The following is a 15,055-nucleotide window of genomic DNA, read 5'->3' on the forward strand; positions in this document are numbered from 1 at the left end:
TACATAATATGTATACTACTCATATGTATGTTGTGACTCTAATTCTTGTTACTTCAAAGGCACATCGGGTAAAGGTATATTGTTTCGGAACTATGGTCATTTGAAGGTTGAGGCATTTACTAATGCAGACTAGGCCGGCAGCGTGGATGACGAGCGATCTACTTCATGTTATTGCTCTTATGTTGGAGGTAGCCTAGTTACTTGGTGAAGGAAAAAGCAAGAAGTTGTTGCTAGATCGAGCACGGAGGCTGAATTCTGTTCTATGGCTCGGGGCATGTGTGAATTATTATAGGTTCGAAACTTTTGGATGATCCCGGGATTCCGAGTTCATAAGCCATTGATGATTTACTCCAATAGTAAATGCGCTATCGGTATTTCATATAATCTTGTCCAGCATGATAGGACTAAACATGTGGAAATTAACCGACACTTCATCAAGTAAAAGCTTGTTACAAGGAAATTTTGTACTCCATTTGTTCAATCCTCATAACGGATCTCGGATATATTCACAAAGGCAAACGGGTATGTGATTATCATGTATCCAAGTTGGGCAAGTGCGACATCCATGCGCCTACTTGAGGAGGGGTATTGTAATTCGTTCTAGAGTTAGATCCATAATTAGTGGGCTAATTGATGGGATATCATAAATTTATTATTAGTGGGCTAGTTAATGGGATTTCACATTTTGAGGGATTTAATTGTCATATTGTTAGGAATCTAATTGCACGTAATTGATTCCTCTATTAATATAAATACGGGATGATGCTCTAAGAAAAAGATCATCAATCCATTCCAAAAACTTCTTTCTTTTTTACATAAAAATATTCAAAAGCAGTACTAGAATCAGCATGCCTAAATCGAACATGTGCCGCAAGAGCATGCAAAGAGATCTAGTGATTAGGAAAGTAGAAAGTATACAAAAAAAAAAATCCCTAAACTTACTGTAATTTTGTCAATCCAATCCTAAACCTTTTTAATTTTTTCAATTGAGTCATAACTATAAACCTTTTAATATTGCCCAAGGTCATTGAGGGCGACCCTCACTCGAGACTAGCAACCTCCGACGGCCATCTATGAGGGTTGGAATTGGATGGCAGAGGGAATAAGGGAAAAATAAAAGAGCAAAAAAAAGTAAAGAAGGACAATATAAGAAAAGAAAATCAAAGAAAAAAATTCCAGTAGATATCATTCAAAAAAAATTAAAATATTATTAAAAATTATCCATATCAATGTCGCCCATGCAACATCAGCGATTTTAGGTCAAATTTGACCTAATGGACTCAATTAGCAAATCATGAAAAGGTTTAGGATTTAGTTGACAAATTAAAAGGTTTAAAACTGAATTAGAAAACATGCAATACGTTTTGGACATTTTGAACAATTTTCCCAATTAGGAAAGCTATCATGATAGTTTCTCTTTAATAACCTGAGGTGTAATTGCACGTAATCAGCTAACCGAAGGTTCATCGAACACCCCGCATACCCCATGAACCTGTTAAGTTCAAACATTTTGTATGTGCATGTAGCTCTGACTAGAAAATTATGAAAAAATTCCTAAACCTATTGCAATTATGTTGATTCAGTCCTAAACCTAATTTTTTTTTTTTCCAATTCAATCTTAAACATTTTGCAATTGTGTCAATTCTGTCATTCTAGCCACCTTTGGCTGGGTGATGCTAACGTTCCCGACAATACCGTTAGGAAAACACTTTCCTTCTATGATAATCTAAAATTAAAATCTTTCAATATTTTACCCAAGTATTAGTAGCTTTTGTGGTATCAATTCGCTTCCATAGAGTCTCCACAAACCAACTTTGTGGGTGGCAACACATTACAAGAATCCAATCTAGACCGAAGCTTGATTCGCTTCCAAAGAGTCGACTTTTGGATGCTTTACTACAATTAAACACGCAAGGACATTAAGGGTCTGTTTGGCGGTGATTTTGATCCTCTATTTCTGTTCCCGGAAACAAAAAAGGATCAGAAACATGTTTGGTAATGAAAAAAAAAATAATTTTGATTCTGGTCCCGAGAACACTTTTAGACCACTTTTCAGAAGCAAAAAAAAGATGATTCTAGTGTTTTGGAACACTTTTAAGAATCACTTTTTTGCACTTCATTTTGTCTCCACTTGAGTTCTCCACTTCAGTTCTTCACTTCACTTCAGTTCTCTCACTTGTGCCCTCCACCTAAAAACGAAAGAACTCCTTCGGCCGCTTGCCATGATTCACGAGCTCCGCTCTTGCCGCCGTCGTTGCACTACCCCGGTGAGTTCCATTTCGTCATTCACACCTTGCTCGAGTCTCGTCTCCCTTTCCATCTCACTCTAGGCTGCCGATCCGGGTGAAGACCCCTCATCGGCCTCGAGCGAGGGTTGACCTCAAGGGTCGCTCGTGGATCTTGGATTTGTCTCGAAAAAGAAGGGGAAAGACATGGGGTGTTGGATCTAGCGATTCTTAAGTCGAAAGGGTGCCTCCTCTTTGGTCGAGAGCCACGATTGAAATTTGGCGAGAGCAGCAACCCATCCGCTAGGTGGAAAGACTACTGCGTTATTGAATCCCAAAACAACACGAGAAGAAATTGCGATTCCGTTATTTTAACAATTTTCGTTTGAGAGTATCAGCATTTTTGGAACCGAACAACGCTATTTTGTGAAGTTCTGATGAGCCATTCTCTTGTATTTTAGAAGCGTCTGTCTGTTTTTTTGTCGCCAATTGATCCATGGTCCTCCTTTTCATCCTGGTATTTCTTTCCCGCTTTCGAAAGGAATTTTCCTTGTTACCGCAAACCTCTCTTTCCCCTTCCTCTATCCCTTGAAACTTCCATTTTGTTCTGGTGTTTGGTAACTTGAAAGTGACCCTAAGGCTGATTACGGGCATTTTGGCGTCGTAATAGTTGAGCTTGCATTGGCAAATCTCATTCATCGGTTCAATTGGAAACTGCCTGAAGGAATGAGGGTCGAAGATATTGACATAGAAGAAGCTTATGCCCTCACGACTAACAAGAGAACTCCTCTTTGCCTAATAGCGACCCCCGTGAACAGTTGATATTATGTTCTGATACTACCTACCAATAAGAAAGTTCGCTTGATTCACTCCGTAAAAATGCAGCTCTTACTCTGCTCCGCTTCACACCGGTGAAACGAACACCGTTACCATCTACTCCCCATTGTCGTCGGTGCTGCTTGTGCCTTTGGATTTTGTTTTTTTGGTCTAGCCTTTTCTAGTTGATTTTTTCCCTTGTTCATCAAAGAAGCTCGGTCTCTTCCTCCTCTCAATGTAGGTCACCGGTGGAGCTTCTGCAGCGATGTTAATCTTGCCTTTTTCTTTTCCATACTATGAAACTGAAATTAGTCAGTAGCCAATGTAAACTAAAGTGTTTTGTTGATTAAAATTACTTATCATGAACTGGGTTTGTCTTGATTATACGGGAAGTGTTTAGAAGGGCCATACTGGAGCCTGGACCACTTGAGAATTTTGCTCTTTCAACAGTTCAAGAAATATCACCGCGGGTACTTCACGCATCCCCGAACTAGATTCTCCTTCTTCAGCATGTGACTAATGTCTTCAATCTAAAATGATTGAGTGTAGAAATTCTTTTTCTGATTATACCTCACACCTGCATTTATCAAGTTCGATTGACATGATTGTGCCGTGGGTATTTGGATTTGAAATGTCCAACATATGTCCGCACAAAGGTATTGTCAACCATTATATTGTCGGTTTATATTAAAGTCAAGAAAACCCTAGCCACGGTGTAAATAAGACCAAAAAAAAAAAATTCGGGGGTGTTGCCCCCGAACCCCCATAAAGATCTGCTCGTACCACTAAAGAGATTTAGTTCGCTTGCTCCGACTTAGGCCTATCGGCCCAACCCTCCGCATCACGAACTAAATCTCAACTTTTTCTCTTCTTTTGGGCTGCACAAAAAATATGTCAAGTTGGATGATAAACCGGACCGGGTACATAAAATTCAAGACATATTTAACAGTTTTAAATGTTCACTTTGGTTGGTACAAGTCAATGAAATAATGTTTGATGAACTTAGGAGCTTATCATAGTCTACTATGCCTTTTAGTGGCTTAGAGTCTCCCTTTTCATTCTTACATCACTGTCTATATGCTCTTACCTTGCCATTCTCTACTTAATGTTGTCCACAAAATTTATGCTAAAGATCTAATTTGGTTTCTAGTTCGGTTGCAATGGAGCCTCCGCACTTTCAAGCTCTTTATGCTTGAAATACCTTTTATGTCTTGACAACTATCTAGGTGGCGCAAGATTTGTGCTAGTTGCTTCGAATACCCACCAAGCATTCCCTGTTGCACTCCGATTAGTTTCAGCTCTATGCACTTCCTTTTTTCTTGATTAGCATCACAAGTATAGCAAGCGAGGTCGAGTTATGTGGACTATTTTTCAAAGCAAGTGTTATGATTATGTTATGGTTGCATGTAGTAGCAAATGGCATCCCAAATAGAGGCAGGAAATGCAAAGTGGACCGACACTGCCACAAACCTCTTTGTGAGTTTGATGGTAGAAGAGGTCAAAGAGGGAAATATGACCTCTTGTACTTTCAACAAACCAGGGTGGAAAACCATAAGGATTGAATTCAATACTCGGTCGGGACTTGGATTTATGCAATTGCAATTGAGGAACAAGATGAACAAACCGAGAAGACAGTTTGGTAGTTTTAAGAAGCTTCTTGGCAAATCCGAATTTGGCTGGGATAATGTCAATAAAACAGGTTTCGTCGATGATCCAAAAGTATAGGAAGAACACATCAAGGTATCATAATACCTTTATTCATGTTGACATCATTATGTATGTGTGTTTAAAGCGGTTTGCTTGTATTGTCGACATATGTCATTATTGTGAAAATTGCGGGGTAATACTGAGTTGGCAAAATTCAAGAAGGATGGATTTCCTTATTACTCTTAATTGATCCTGGTATTTGGTGATACTTATGCTCTTGGAGAACAGGCTGTAGGAATTGCTGATGATTTGGAGTCGGAGGAAGGCAATAATGGTGGTGACAATGCAGATGGTGATCCATCCTTCTTATGTGAACACCAAATTGATGAGGGGGTTTTTACAACTGGAGAGCACAACTTGGAAAGGGCTCCAAATACCAAGAGGAGAAGAAAGAGTAAGGCATTTAATGTTGCCGGTACCTGCAAAGCCTTGCAAGAGATGATAAAAACTAGAACAAGTCAAGCGAGTGACTCTGCAGCCACCTCACGGGTCACATCGGCACCCGAAGACCCCTTTTCCGTATCAAATGTGATTAAGGTCCTGCTGAGCATTCCTGATTTAGAGGAGGATCTTTACCACAAAGCATTGGAACGTGCATGCGCTAGTGCCACATGGAGGGAGGCTTTCATCCAAACTCCAAGTGAAATGAGAAATGGAATTCTCCGGTGTCTTTAGTGGATATTGGAAAATGTACTTGGGATTTCGTGTGATTTTATGTTTGGTTTTATGTTGCTCTATGACTTATGTTATGATATTATTTGGTTTTTAAAGATATTTATGTTGAGACTCATTTATTTTTGTGGTGGCATGGGTACGATACATGCCGTATGATTGTAGTATTTGATTTCCTCCTACTTTACAACTTATGTTATCGATCGTTATTGATTTTTTTCTACAATTGTTTATATTAATGTTATTGTATTTGTGTGATGGCATTAGGTATTATGGAAGGGGGAGAAAATAGTCCGTCTGATGAGGAGGTAACATCGTTTGGACATTACTTGAATGACTTTGATATTGACATAATGATGATGTGGCTGTGCATTGTCATGATTGACAAGTCTATGCATACGAAAGAACCTATTAGGGACAGTCGGTTGTCGGGACCGGAATGGATGAGGGAGCTTCTTTGTGGACATTCTGATAGAATATATGAAGCTTTTAGGTTGGAAAGACATGTGTTTTTGAACCTGTGTGATTTAATGAGAGCAAGAGGCTGGTTGAAAGATAATTGGTATGTTAAGGTAGATGAACAAGTTGGGATCTTTTTATCTTTGATTGGTCATGGTAACTCTAATAGAGAGTTATGTGAGAGATTTCAACGCTCGGGAGAAACTGTCAGCAAGTATTTCACCGATGTGTTGAAAGCATTTATCAAACTAGCAAAGGAGAATATCAAACCACCTTCATTTGATGTTGTCCCGGAGGAGATTCTTATGGATCATAACCATAAACGCTACTTCAAGGTATAATTTCATAATGTTGTCACGTATATCACTCCACCTTGTAGTTGATAATCTTATGTAACAGTTGACCTTCATTAAATCATAGGGCTGCATATGTGCTATTGATGGCACCCATATTAATGCTTCCGTCCCCGTGTCGAAGCAAATCCCATATAGAGGCGGGAAAGGGATTACCACTCGGAATGTGTTGTGCGTTTGTTCATTTGACATGAAATTTACTTTCATTTGTGCTGGGTGGGAAGGATCTGCCAACGATTGTGAGTCCTTTCGGCAACACTGGAGACTCCTCGACTGCAATTTCCTCGACCACCACCAGGTACTTGCTTTGTTTATAATCTCATGATTTTCTTTATGATTATATTGCATTTGCATATCATAACAAATGTATATATAATTTTTTTTAGGCAAATACTATGTCGTAGATTCTAGTTATGCAGCACTTCCGGGATTTTTAACCCCATTTAGAGGTGAAAGGTATCATCCGAATGATTATAGGGGTAGAGGAAGGCGACCTAAAACGGCAAGAGAATTGTTCAATCATAGGCATTCTTCGCTAAGGAATGTCATCGAGAGGTCATTTGGGGCATTGAAGAATCGCTTTGCTAATTTGAGAAAGATGCCTCCATTTCTTGTTCGAAAGCAAGCATTTATTGTCATTGCGTGTTGTGCTCTCCATAATTACATTCGTGACCAAGATAGGATGGACAAAAAAATTTCCCGATATGGAGATTCGGAGTTTGCGTGTGGACCTTTGTAGGAGGAGGTTGGAGATGATATGTTGCATGAGGAGGCTACCGCTGAGATGAACATTCTTAGGAAAAATATTGCAAATCAAATGGCAAAGGATAATAATATGCCTGAAATTCATTGACTTTATGTTTCTCACTTTTGTAATCTTGTTTTTTTGAGTACTTTGCAATATTTATGTTTATCATAGGGTGATGGCTTGTCACTGGCGGATGCATTTTTTGGTGCTGGCATATGCATTTTTTTATGTAATTAGTATAGGGTGATGGCTTGCCACTGGCATATGCATTTTTTGATGTAATTAGTATAGGGTGATGGCTTGTTGATATGTATTTTTTCAGGGCTGAATGTCAATATGCACACCGATTGTATGCAGTTTTTACATCTGTGTTGCTGGTTATGATGATTTGAATGTATAAGTACTGGTATACTATGTTTGAGGAGATCCTGCATATTTTTAGTTGAGAAGTCAGTGCACAAACGAACATTGGAAATGCTTGTACGATGTGTAAATAGCGCTCACAAGTCTCTCATGTAACAAAATCCTCTAATAAACGAAAAAAAACCTAGCCGCAGTGTAAATAGGGCCAAAAAAAAAACCAACCCTCCGTGTCACGAACTAAATCTCCATTTTTTCTCCATTTTTCAAGCCGCACAAAAAATTTGTCAAGTTGGGTGAAAAAAAAAATTCAATGTAGTTGAGTTGCAAGTCTTATAAGTTTGTACGATGTGTAAATATAAGAGTGCAAAACTATAGGCGGTTGCGCACTAAGGAGCTTTTCTTTTTTTTTTTTTTTTTTTGGTAATCAATATAAAAATCACAAGAAATAATAACAAACAAATGATTTAGACAAAATATGTAAATGTAATACGAATTACTTTTCAAACAATATAAATGATTGTATATTCATGACAAATCGAAAAACGAATTGGGAACGAAAATTTTGTTGCTTTTTTCTTTTTCTTTTTTTTTTTTTTTGCTCCATAATCACTATTTGATTATTTTCCCTATTCTTTGCCATGAAATGTGATTATATAATTATTTGATTTAAATGACAAATTGGAAACGAAAATTTTGTGCAGCTACCAAACGCGTTTCTGTTCCGGGAACAAAAATTTTAAACAGTTACCAAACGCATTCTGATTCTCAAAAAATCATCCGGGGAACGGAATCAAAAAAAGTGATTTTGATCGGAATCATTTTTTAGGTACAGAATCATTGCCAAATAGAGCCTAATATTTTTTTTTTTTTATATTTCGGTGTGATTTAGCACAGTAAAGACGAAGTGGTAAAAACTCCCATGCTTCGTATCTAATGACGGCAAGATCATCGAACTATACAGTACACTATAGAAACAATTACAGCTGCCAAACGGAAGAAACAATAATCATCTTCTTCATCAATCTCTTTCGTCCCTTACTAGAACACTTAAGCAATGACAATCCTTGCAATTCTTTTGTGCTTGAGCCTCGGTTATTTGGTGCCACACCAAGTTGATGCTCAGACGCAGATTCATCCGTCAGTAGGGTTCTTGCCTATTCCGCTGAATCAATCCAACTTCGTCGTGCAAAGGTCGTATGACGTGCCGGTAGATCAGAGATACAGCTTCAAAGATGGAGCTCACACGCTGTACGTGTTCGACACCGACAAGCCTCACTCCCCCACAAGCAAAACCGGGCCACGCACCAAAGTTCGTATCCATGTAAGCTACATCCATGACTAGTCAAGTCCCGAGGTTCGGGACCCCGGACCCGAACTTGGAACACGAACTTAACAGATAGGACTTAATCCATGTTATCTGTGGACTCATGAAATGGTCTATCTTAGTATCCCATGAGGTAAATTTGATGGTTCTTTCAACAACACTGCTTGCTGACGAAATTAAGACACTAAACAGGGATATGACTATTCCTCCGGAGTGTGGCAATTCGAAGGGCAAGGATACGTGCCAAGCGGAACGACGGGCGTCTGCATCATGCAAGTGTTCGGGACCGTTGGTCACGAGACGACCGCCATGCTTCGGGTCTACAATGGCACACTGTACTACCACAGTCGCCAAGTCTTGGTTGAGAACATCTACGATAGATGGTTCCAGCTCAATGTGATCCACGACATCGACGACTCCAATGTGAAGATCTACATCGACGGCCAACTCAAGTATGAGGCTCCGGGCAGCGGCGGGGCTTCTCACTATTTTAAGTTCGGGGTTTATAGTCAAGATAATAAATCTCACTGCATGGAGTCACGTTGGAAGGACGTTAAGGTTCTCAAGATGTTGACGTTCTGAAGAAAGAGCAAGTAAAACGGAGGCATCGCACAGCAAGTTTCGCTTGCTTTGTAATGACTATACGTATCATCTATAGAGACACGAAAATAATTCAAGTGGCTTATTTAACTTAAGAATTATAATGTTAAACATTAGTCAAAGAAAAGAGCGATGAAAGAATATAAGTGTCCTTGAAATAATGCATAAGAAGCATTTGTTCCAAAGATATGAATATATTATACGAAATTTCATGAGTTACACCGTAGGCGAAAAAAATTTGGAAAATGACGGCTCTCGCCAAACTCCCTTATATCTATCGTTGCTTTTGTAGTTTGATTCCTTTATTCTCTTCAAAAATAGGAAAATGTTTTCATGACAATCTTGTCGGGGACTATACAATCTCAACTATAGACCCACACACCATCATCGTGTGTTTTGCATAAAACATTCATTGATTGAGAGATCATGTGATCAGAAATAACTAACAATCTTGTCATACTGTCGGGCTAGCAACTTTCTAAAAAATATATTATATTTGTGATTTCGATCTGATTGGCAAGTAAAGCACCAGCGTGACGGCATCCGTCAGCTTAACAATTCTCTTATGCAAAACATAACGATATTACCCGTCGGTGTCAAATTCAAATGGAAAACCTCTAGAATACTTCCAACCTATAGAGGGATATCGGCAAAGCGCTCCTTTTTTATGTAGATGTTGTCCTCTTCTAGAAGCAGGTAAAAGAGACTCATGCTGATGGATTTGACTGTCCAATTAATACGCGCCACGTGTCACTTGCAGGGACAGGTAGACAATTTTTGTCGGACGGGCTTTTATAAGGAAATTGGTTGCCTGGTTAAGCATTTTCAAGTCATCTTGACTTGAAATAAATAAAAAAAAAAAAAGTGCATCATAAGTCCTAAAACATATATAATTAAGTCCTAAAGCATTTATAACAAGCAAGATATTATGATATTAGTTCTGCTCAATTTGGCAAATTTGATCCTAATTTTTTTGCTAATTTGTCGACGTAGCCTTTCTACTCAAAATTTGGCCAAAAGTCAACAACGTGTATGAGCGGTCTAAACTTCGACCCTTATTTCTTTCTTCATATGTAAAGGGGAGCAAAGACTACCTTTTGCTCCGACTAAAAAAATGGAAAAAATCGAAAATTTACAAAAATTTGCAAAAACCATCCACATCGGCGTCGTTCAAGCTACATAAGACGATCGGTGCTAGCTAGATCGTCATATCGGCAATTTCTCACTAAAATTGGCTAAAAGGATTACATTAACAAATCATCACAACGATTTAGGACTAAACTGGCCAAATGAAAAGAGTTAACGAATGAATTGGCCTCCGTACTGTAGGTTTAGAAAAGATGGTAAAACAGGCTAAATGGAAAGTGATTTACAAGCTTATCTGGTTTGCTTGAGATTGTCTACATCTCGACGAAGTTGAGGGGCAACTGCACATGGAAAACAGGAAGGAGAGTAGACATGGAATGATGTAAGCAAATAAGCTGGACATTTCTACACCGTTGAAAGGCTGTTAAGGTTGTCGAGAGAAAATGTTATTGAAATGATGATCTCGTATAGTAAAGCTTCACTTGATTGCTTTTGTAACAACGATTTGTTACTTTTCTACATTGAACGCAACCTTGTGGCTGATCACGTGAGAAACGACATATGTCATCGGGTAAGCATGGATTAAAAATGGATGGATTGGAGATCTTGTGCTTTGACAACACCAAAGATTTACAGTGTGGCGGACGTATGACCCATGAGCAAACAAAAACAGAGTATGGCCTCATTCGGCTATGGTGTCGTAACACGAGAAGTCCTACTAAATTGTATCCGACATAGGCGACCACAGACCAACAAAAGTACCAAAGGTATCTAGCATGGTTGCTCGACAATTGCGATGATTATCACGAGAGGAGCCAAAGCTGGCCGTTCCATGCTCGATGGAGCCAGATCTGGCCTCGACGTCCTCAACAACGCCAGGTCTAGCTCCATTGAGGGTAATGGGGCCAAATCGGAAAAATTATCCAAAAAATCTTAAAATTTTTTAACAATTTGTCAATTCAATTTTAAACCTTTCAATTATGCCAATTTTATTCATAAATATTTTGACGATTTGCTAATTTAATCCTAAATCTATATTGGCAAAAAAGACTACTTTGACAAATTATCAAAAAGTTTAGGATTATATTGGCACGATTGCAAGGTTTAGGACTAAATTGGTAAATCATCAAAAGATTTAGAATTATATTGGCACAATTGAAAAGTTTAGGACTGAATTGGCCGCCGTACAATAGGTTTAGGACTTTTTGGATAATCATCCCCGCCAAATCTAGACCTTGATGAGTTTGCAAGAATAATAACTATTTTCACAATTTTCTTAAGATAAAGCAATATTTCTATATTCTAACTAAATTTTGAAAGAAAAGAAAATCAAGTACTTAATTTTAACTTTATACTATAAGAATAAAAGATTGAAAACATTTTCATGTGGTTAAAACATATTGAATATGTTGGCCAAAAAATTTATGTCGAATTGGGCTGTAGACATAGTTGTAAATAGAATAGACAAGTTTAATAGTTAGCATTCATAATTTCACACATACACACATTGAGGGATTTCTAGAAAAACTTCCTGCTTTGGTGGCACAAAGCGAAAAAGGAGGACAATGACTATATTTTCGATTAGATAATAATTTTTAAAAGGATTACGAGCTTTTCAAGACAATTTGCTAAGCAACTAATTGAGGATACATTAAAGTTTTGGATGCATTGATTACTCTCCTGGAGAAGGTCAAAAAAGTTTTAAACCTATTACATTTGCGTCAATTCATTCCTAAACCTTTTTTTTTTTTTTTGTCAATTCAATCATAAACATTTTGCATTTGTACCAATTCAATCTTAAATCTTTTGCATATATGCCAACCGAGCCAATCCAGTCAATTGTGGCCGGAAATCGCCGACATGAACGTTGATTGTCCCACATGGTATGGTTGGCGCTAACATAGACTTTTTTAAATATTATTTTAATCTTTCTAATATATTTTTAAGCATTTTTTGATTTTTTTAAAATATTAAAATAATATTAAAGAAACATCCACGTCGGTGCCAGCCGTACCACATAGGATAATCGACATCCACGTCAGCGATTTTCGGCCAAAATTGACCAGATTGACTCAACTGGCATAAATACAAAAGATTTAGAATTGAATTGGCATGAATGCAAAAGGGATATGACTGAATTGGTAACAAAAAAATATTTGGGACTGAATTGGCACGGATGCAATAAATTTAGGACTTTTTTTTATACTTTTCCCATTACTTTCATGCTATGCAAAAATAAGCTCTCGACAATCGAATTATTGTAAAGAAAACATACTTAATAGGTATCTCGAGACGATCGTTAATATAAACCTTAATAAAGAGGTAAGAAATGTATACACACATATATACTACACACCCATATAAGCACACGAGAGCTTGGAATCGCTAGTATCTAATGACAAGCACAAGTACCCAAGCACAAAGGGACAATGAACATAGCTCATTGAAAATGCCACTACTCCCTTTAAAGTCTGGACCTCCTTTGCCAATCTACTCAATTTCTCTTGCTCTTCCCGGGGACAATGACTCGCCTGCTTCTCTCGATTTCTCTGTGCCTAGCCTTCGTCCACCACGTTGCCTCTTCCGGACCAACGGAAGGGTTCGTGTCTCTTCCATTGAATCGATCCAACTTCGATGTTCAGCGACCCTACGACGTACCTGAGGATGAGCGGTATTCCTTCCAACATGGAGTTCACAAGCTTTGGGTGTACTCCAGTGACAAGCCTCACGCTCCCACAAGCCACACCGCGCCTCGCACCGAGATTCGCATCCGCGTAAGCTTTCTATGACCCCGAACTCACAACGATATCGGAATCGCCAGAAACCCGATAGATCGAGAATTATGAACCCGGGTTAGGATGGTGGCTATTGATGTTTGGAGGCGATTTGTCGGTTAGTGATTTCGCTCATAAGTTCACGTCTCTAGTCTGAGCCCCCCGTCTTCGAAAAGCGTGACCCATAAGGTTATTGTTCATGTGCTATTGTAGTAGCCTTTACTTTTAGTGATGGGAAAATGACACGAATAGTTTCTGAATTTTAACCTATTATGCAATGTGATCTCTGAAATTTTAATTTATCAAATGTGGTCCCCGAACTTTAGCTCAATATGCAATGTGATCCCTGAACTTTTAACTTGTTCAATATAACTCATGAAATTTTGGTACATGTTCAATTTAGTCCCCAGACACTATGAAAATATTTATGCTTGTCTACGATCTTAAATTGATAGAAGGACTACATTGAACATTTTCATATCGTTCGGGGACTACATTAAATATGTACAAAAGTCCAGAGACCACGTTGAACAAGTTAAAAGTTCAGAGTCCACATTGAACATTAAACTAAAGTTCAAGGACCACATGGAACAAATTTAAAGTTCGGAGACCTTATTGCACATTACCCCAAAGTTCAGAAACCATTTATGTCATTTTGCCTTCGGTGATCCATTGCATCACATGCTGCATAGTGCATAGGGGAATAAGTATCAGACAATTTGCAATGAAATTTCAAGAGAGATCGCATTGCAGTATACTCATCATATTTACTTTCACCAACTGACAAAGTTTAATCATACCGCATTGCAGGGTTATGATTATTCCTCCGGAGTGTGGCAATTCGAAGGACACGGATACGTGCCACGTGGGACATCCGGCGTGTGCATCATGCAAGTCTTCGGGGCGAGCCCTCACGCCACAACCGCAGCGCTTGTAGTCTACAACGGCACGCTGTCTTACTACACAAGCACGGTCTTGCTCGAGAACATCTACGACAGATGGTTCAAGTTGAACGTGATCCACCACGTGAACGCCTCCGCCGTGGAGATCTACATAGACGGACAGTTCAAGATGGTGGCTCCTGGTCGTGGTGAGGCTTCACATTACTTCAAATGCGGGGTTTATGCTCAACGTTATCCTTCCAATTGTATGGAGTCGCGGTGGAAGGAAATCAAGATTCTTAAGATAAGTGATTGATTGGAACTTTTTTTCCATAATCACGTCTACTTAATCGTCGCCACTTTTGTAATAACAACTGAGTCGACTTCGATAACAGTCGACTTATCCTTAGGCACCTTAGATATAGGGTTGATCTCTGGTCATTCATCGCCTTTAGGAGACGTTTGCTTGCCGGTAATCTCCATCAAAAAGTGTAACAATGCAATGAAATCGTAAACCTTTTGTCGTTGGTAGATACAGATTTTGTACTTTTGCTCGAAATTGCTGTTGAGCAGAGAGCAATTCAGCTGGTGCAATCAAGTGCTAAGACATTTACAAAAAGTGCAAGCAACTCCTAAACATATACTGCAAATAGATTTTTAGGCAACCACATATGCGACCTTACAGTCTTTTGCGTAGCCTATCAAAAAGACTCGCTTGCACTTTTTGAAAAGATGTAGGATTCGAACCCTCCAATTAAAAGATTAATACTCAAATACGATCTTTACACATGATTTAGGACTTAATACTTCCTACTAATTAGGACAACATAGGAGAGTCAAGTCGAGTCGAGTCGATTGTCTTTCTATTCTGTTGAATGGAATAGAAATGAGGGACGTTGTCAATTTCAGGAGTAGCTAGAAAAGTTGCTTGTGACTCTACTGAAGGCACTATACTGCTACTAACGAATTAAGAAGTCTTAGCAGCTTTCTTGAGCCACACCTGTGAGCATCTAATTATTGGGTTGTGGTTCATCCTCCCTTGCGACA

At 38.7% G+C, this 15,055-nt stretch overlaps 3 protein-coding genes across 3 annotated transcripts; all 3 read left to right on the plus strand.

Annotated features, from left to right (window-relative positions):
- The first annotated feature begins 5,670 nt into the window (after positions 1-5,670).
- LOC115744058 lies at positions 5,671-6,779 on the plus strand. Its single transcript, XM_030679150.2, has 3 exons — positions 5,671-6,214; positions 6,300-6,530; positions 6,619-6,779. The coding sequence occupies exons 1-3, from the start codon at positions 5,678-5,680 to the stop codon at positions 6,634-6,636; spliced, it is 786 nt and encodes a 261-aa protein (XP_030535010.2). The 5' UTR covers positions 5,671-5,677; the 3' UTR covers positions 6,637-6,779.
- Positions 6,780-8,397: 1,618 nt separating this feature from the next.
- Positions 8,398-9,249, plus strand: LOC115744062 (citrate-binding protein-like). Its single transcript, XM_030679153.2, has 2 exons — positions 8,398-8,664; positions 8,860-9,249. The coding sequence occupies exons 1-2, from the start codon at positions 8,398-8,400 to the stop codon at positions 9,247-9,249; spliced, it is 657 nt and encodes a 218-aa protein (XP_030535013.1).
- Positions 9,250-12,875: 3,626 nt separating this feature from the next.
- Positions 12,876-14,324, plus strand: LOC115744063 (citrate-binding protein-like). Its single transcript, XM_030679155.1, has 2 exons — positions 12,876-13,127; positions 13,938-14,324. The coding sequence occupies exons 1-2, from the start codon at positions 12,876-12,878 to the stop codon at positions 14,322-14,324; spliced, it is 639 nt and encodes a 212-aa protein (XP_030535015.1).
- The last annotated feature ends 731 nt before the right edge of the window (positions 14,325-15,055 follow it).

Source organism: Rhodamnia argentea, chromosome 11 (assembly GCF_020921035.1).
Source record: "Rhodamnia argentea isolate NSW1041297 chromosome 11, ASM2092103v1, whole genome shotgun sequence".
Taxonomy (NCBI): Eukaryota; Viridiplantae; Streptophyta; class Magnoliopsida; order Myrtales; family Myrtaceae; genus Rhodamnia; species Rhodamnia argentea.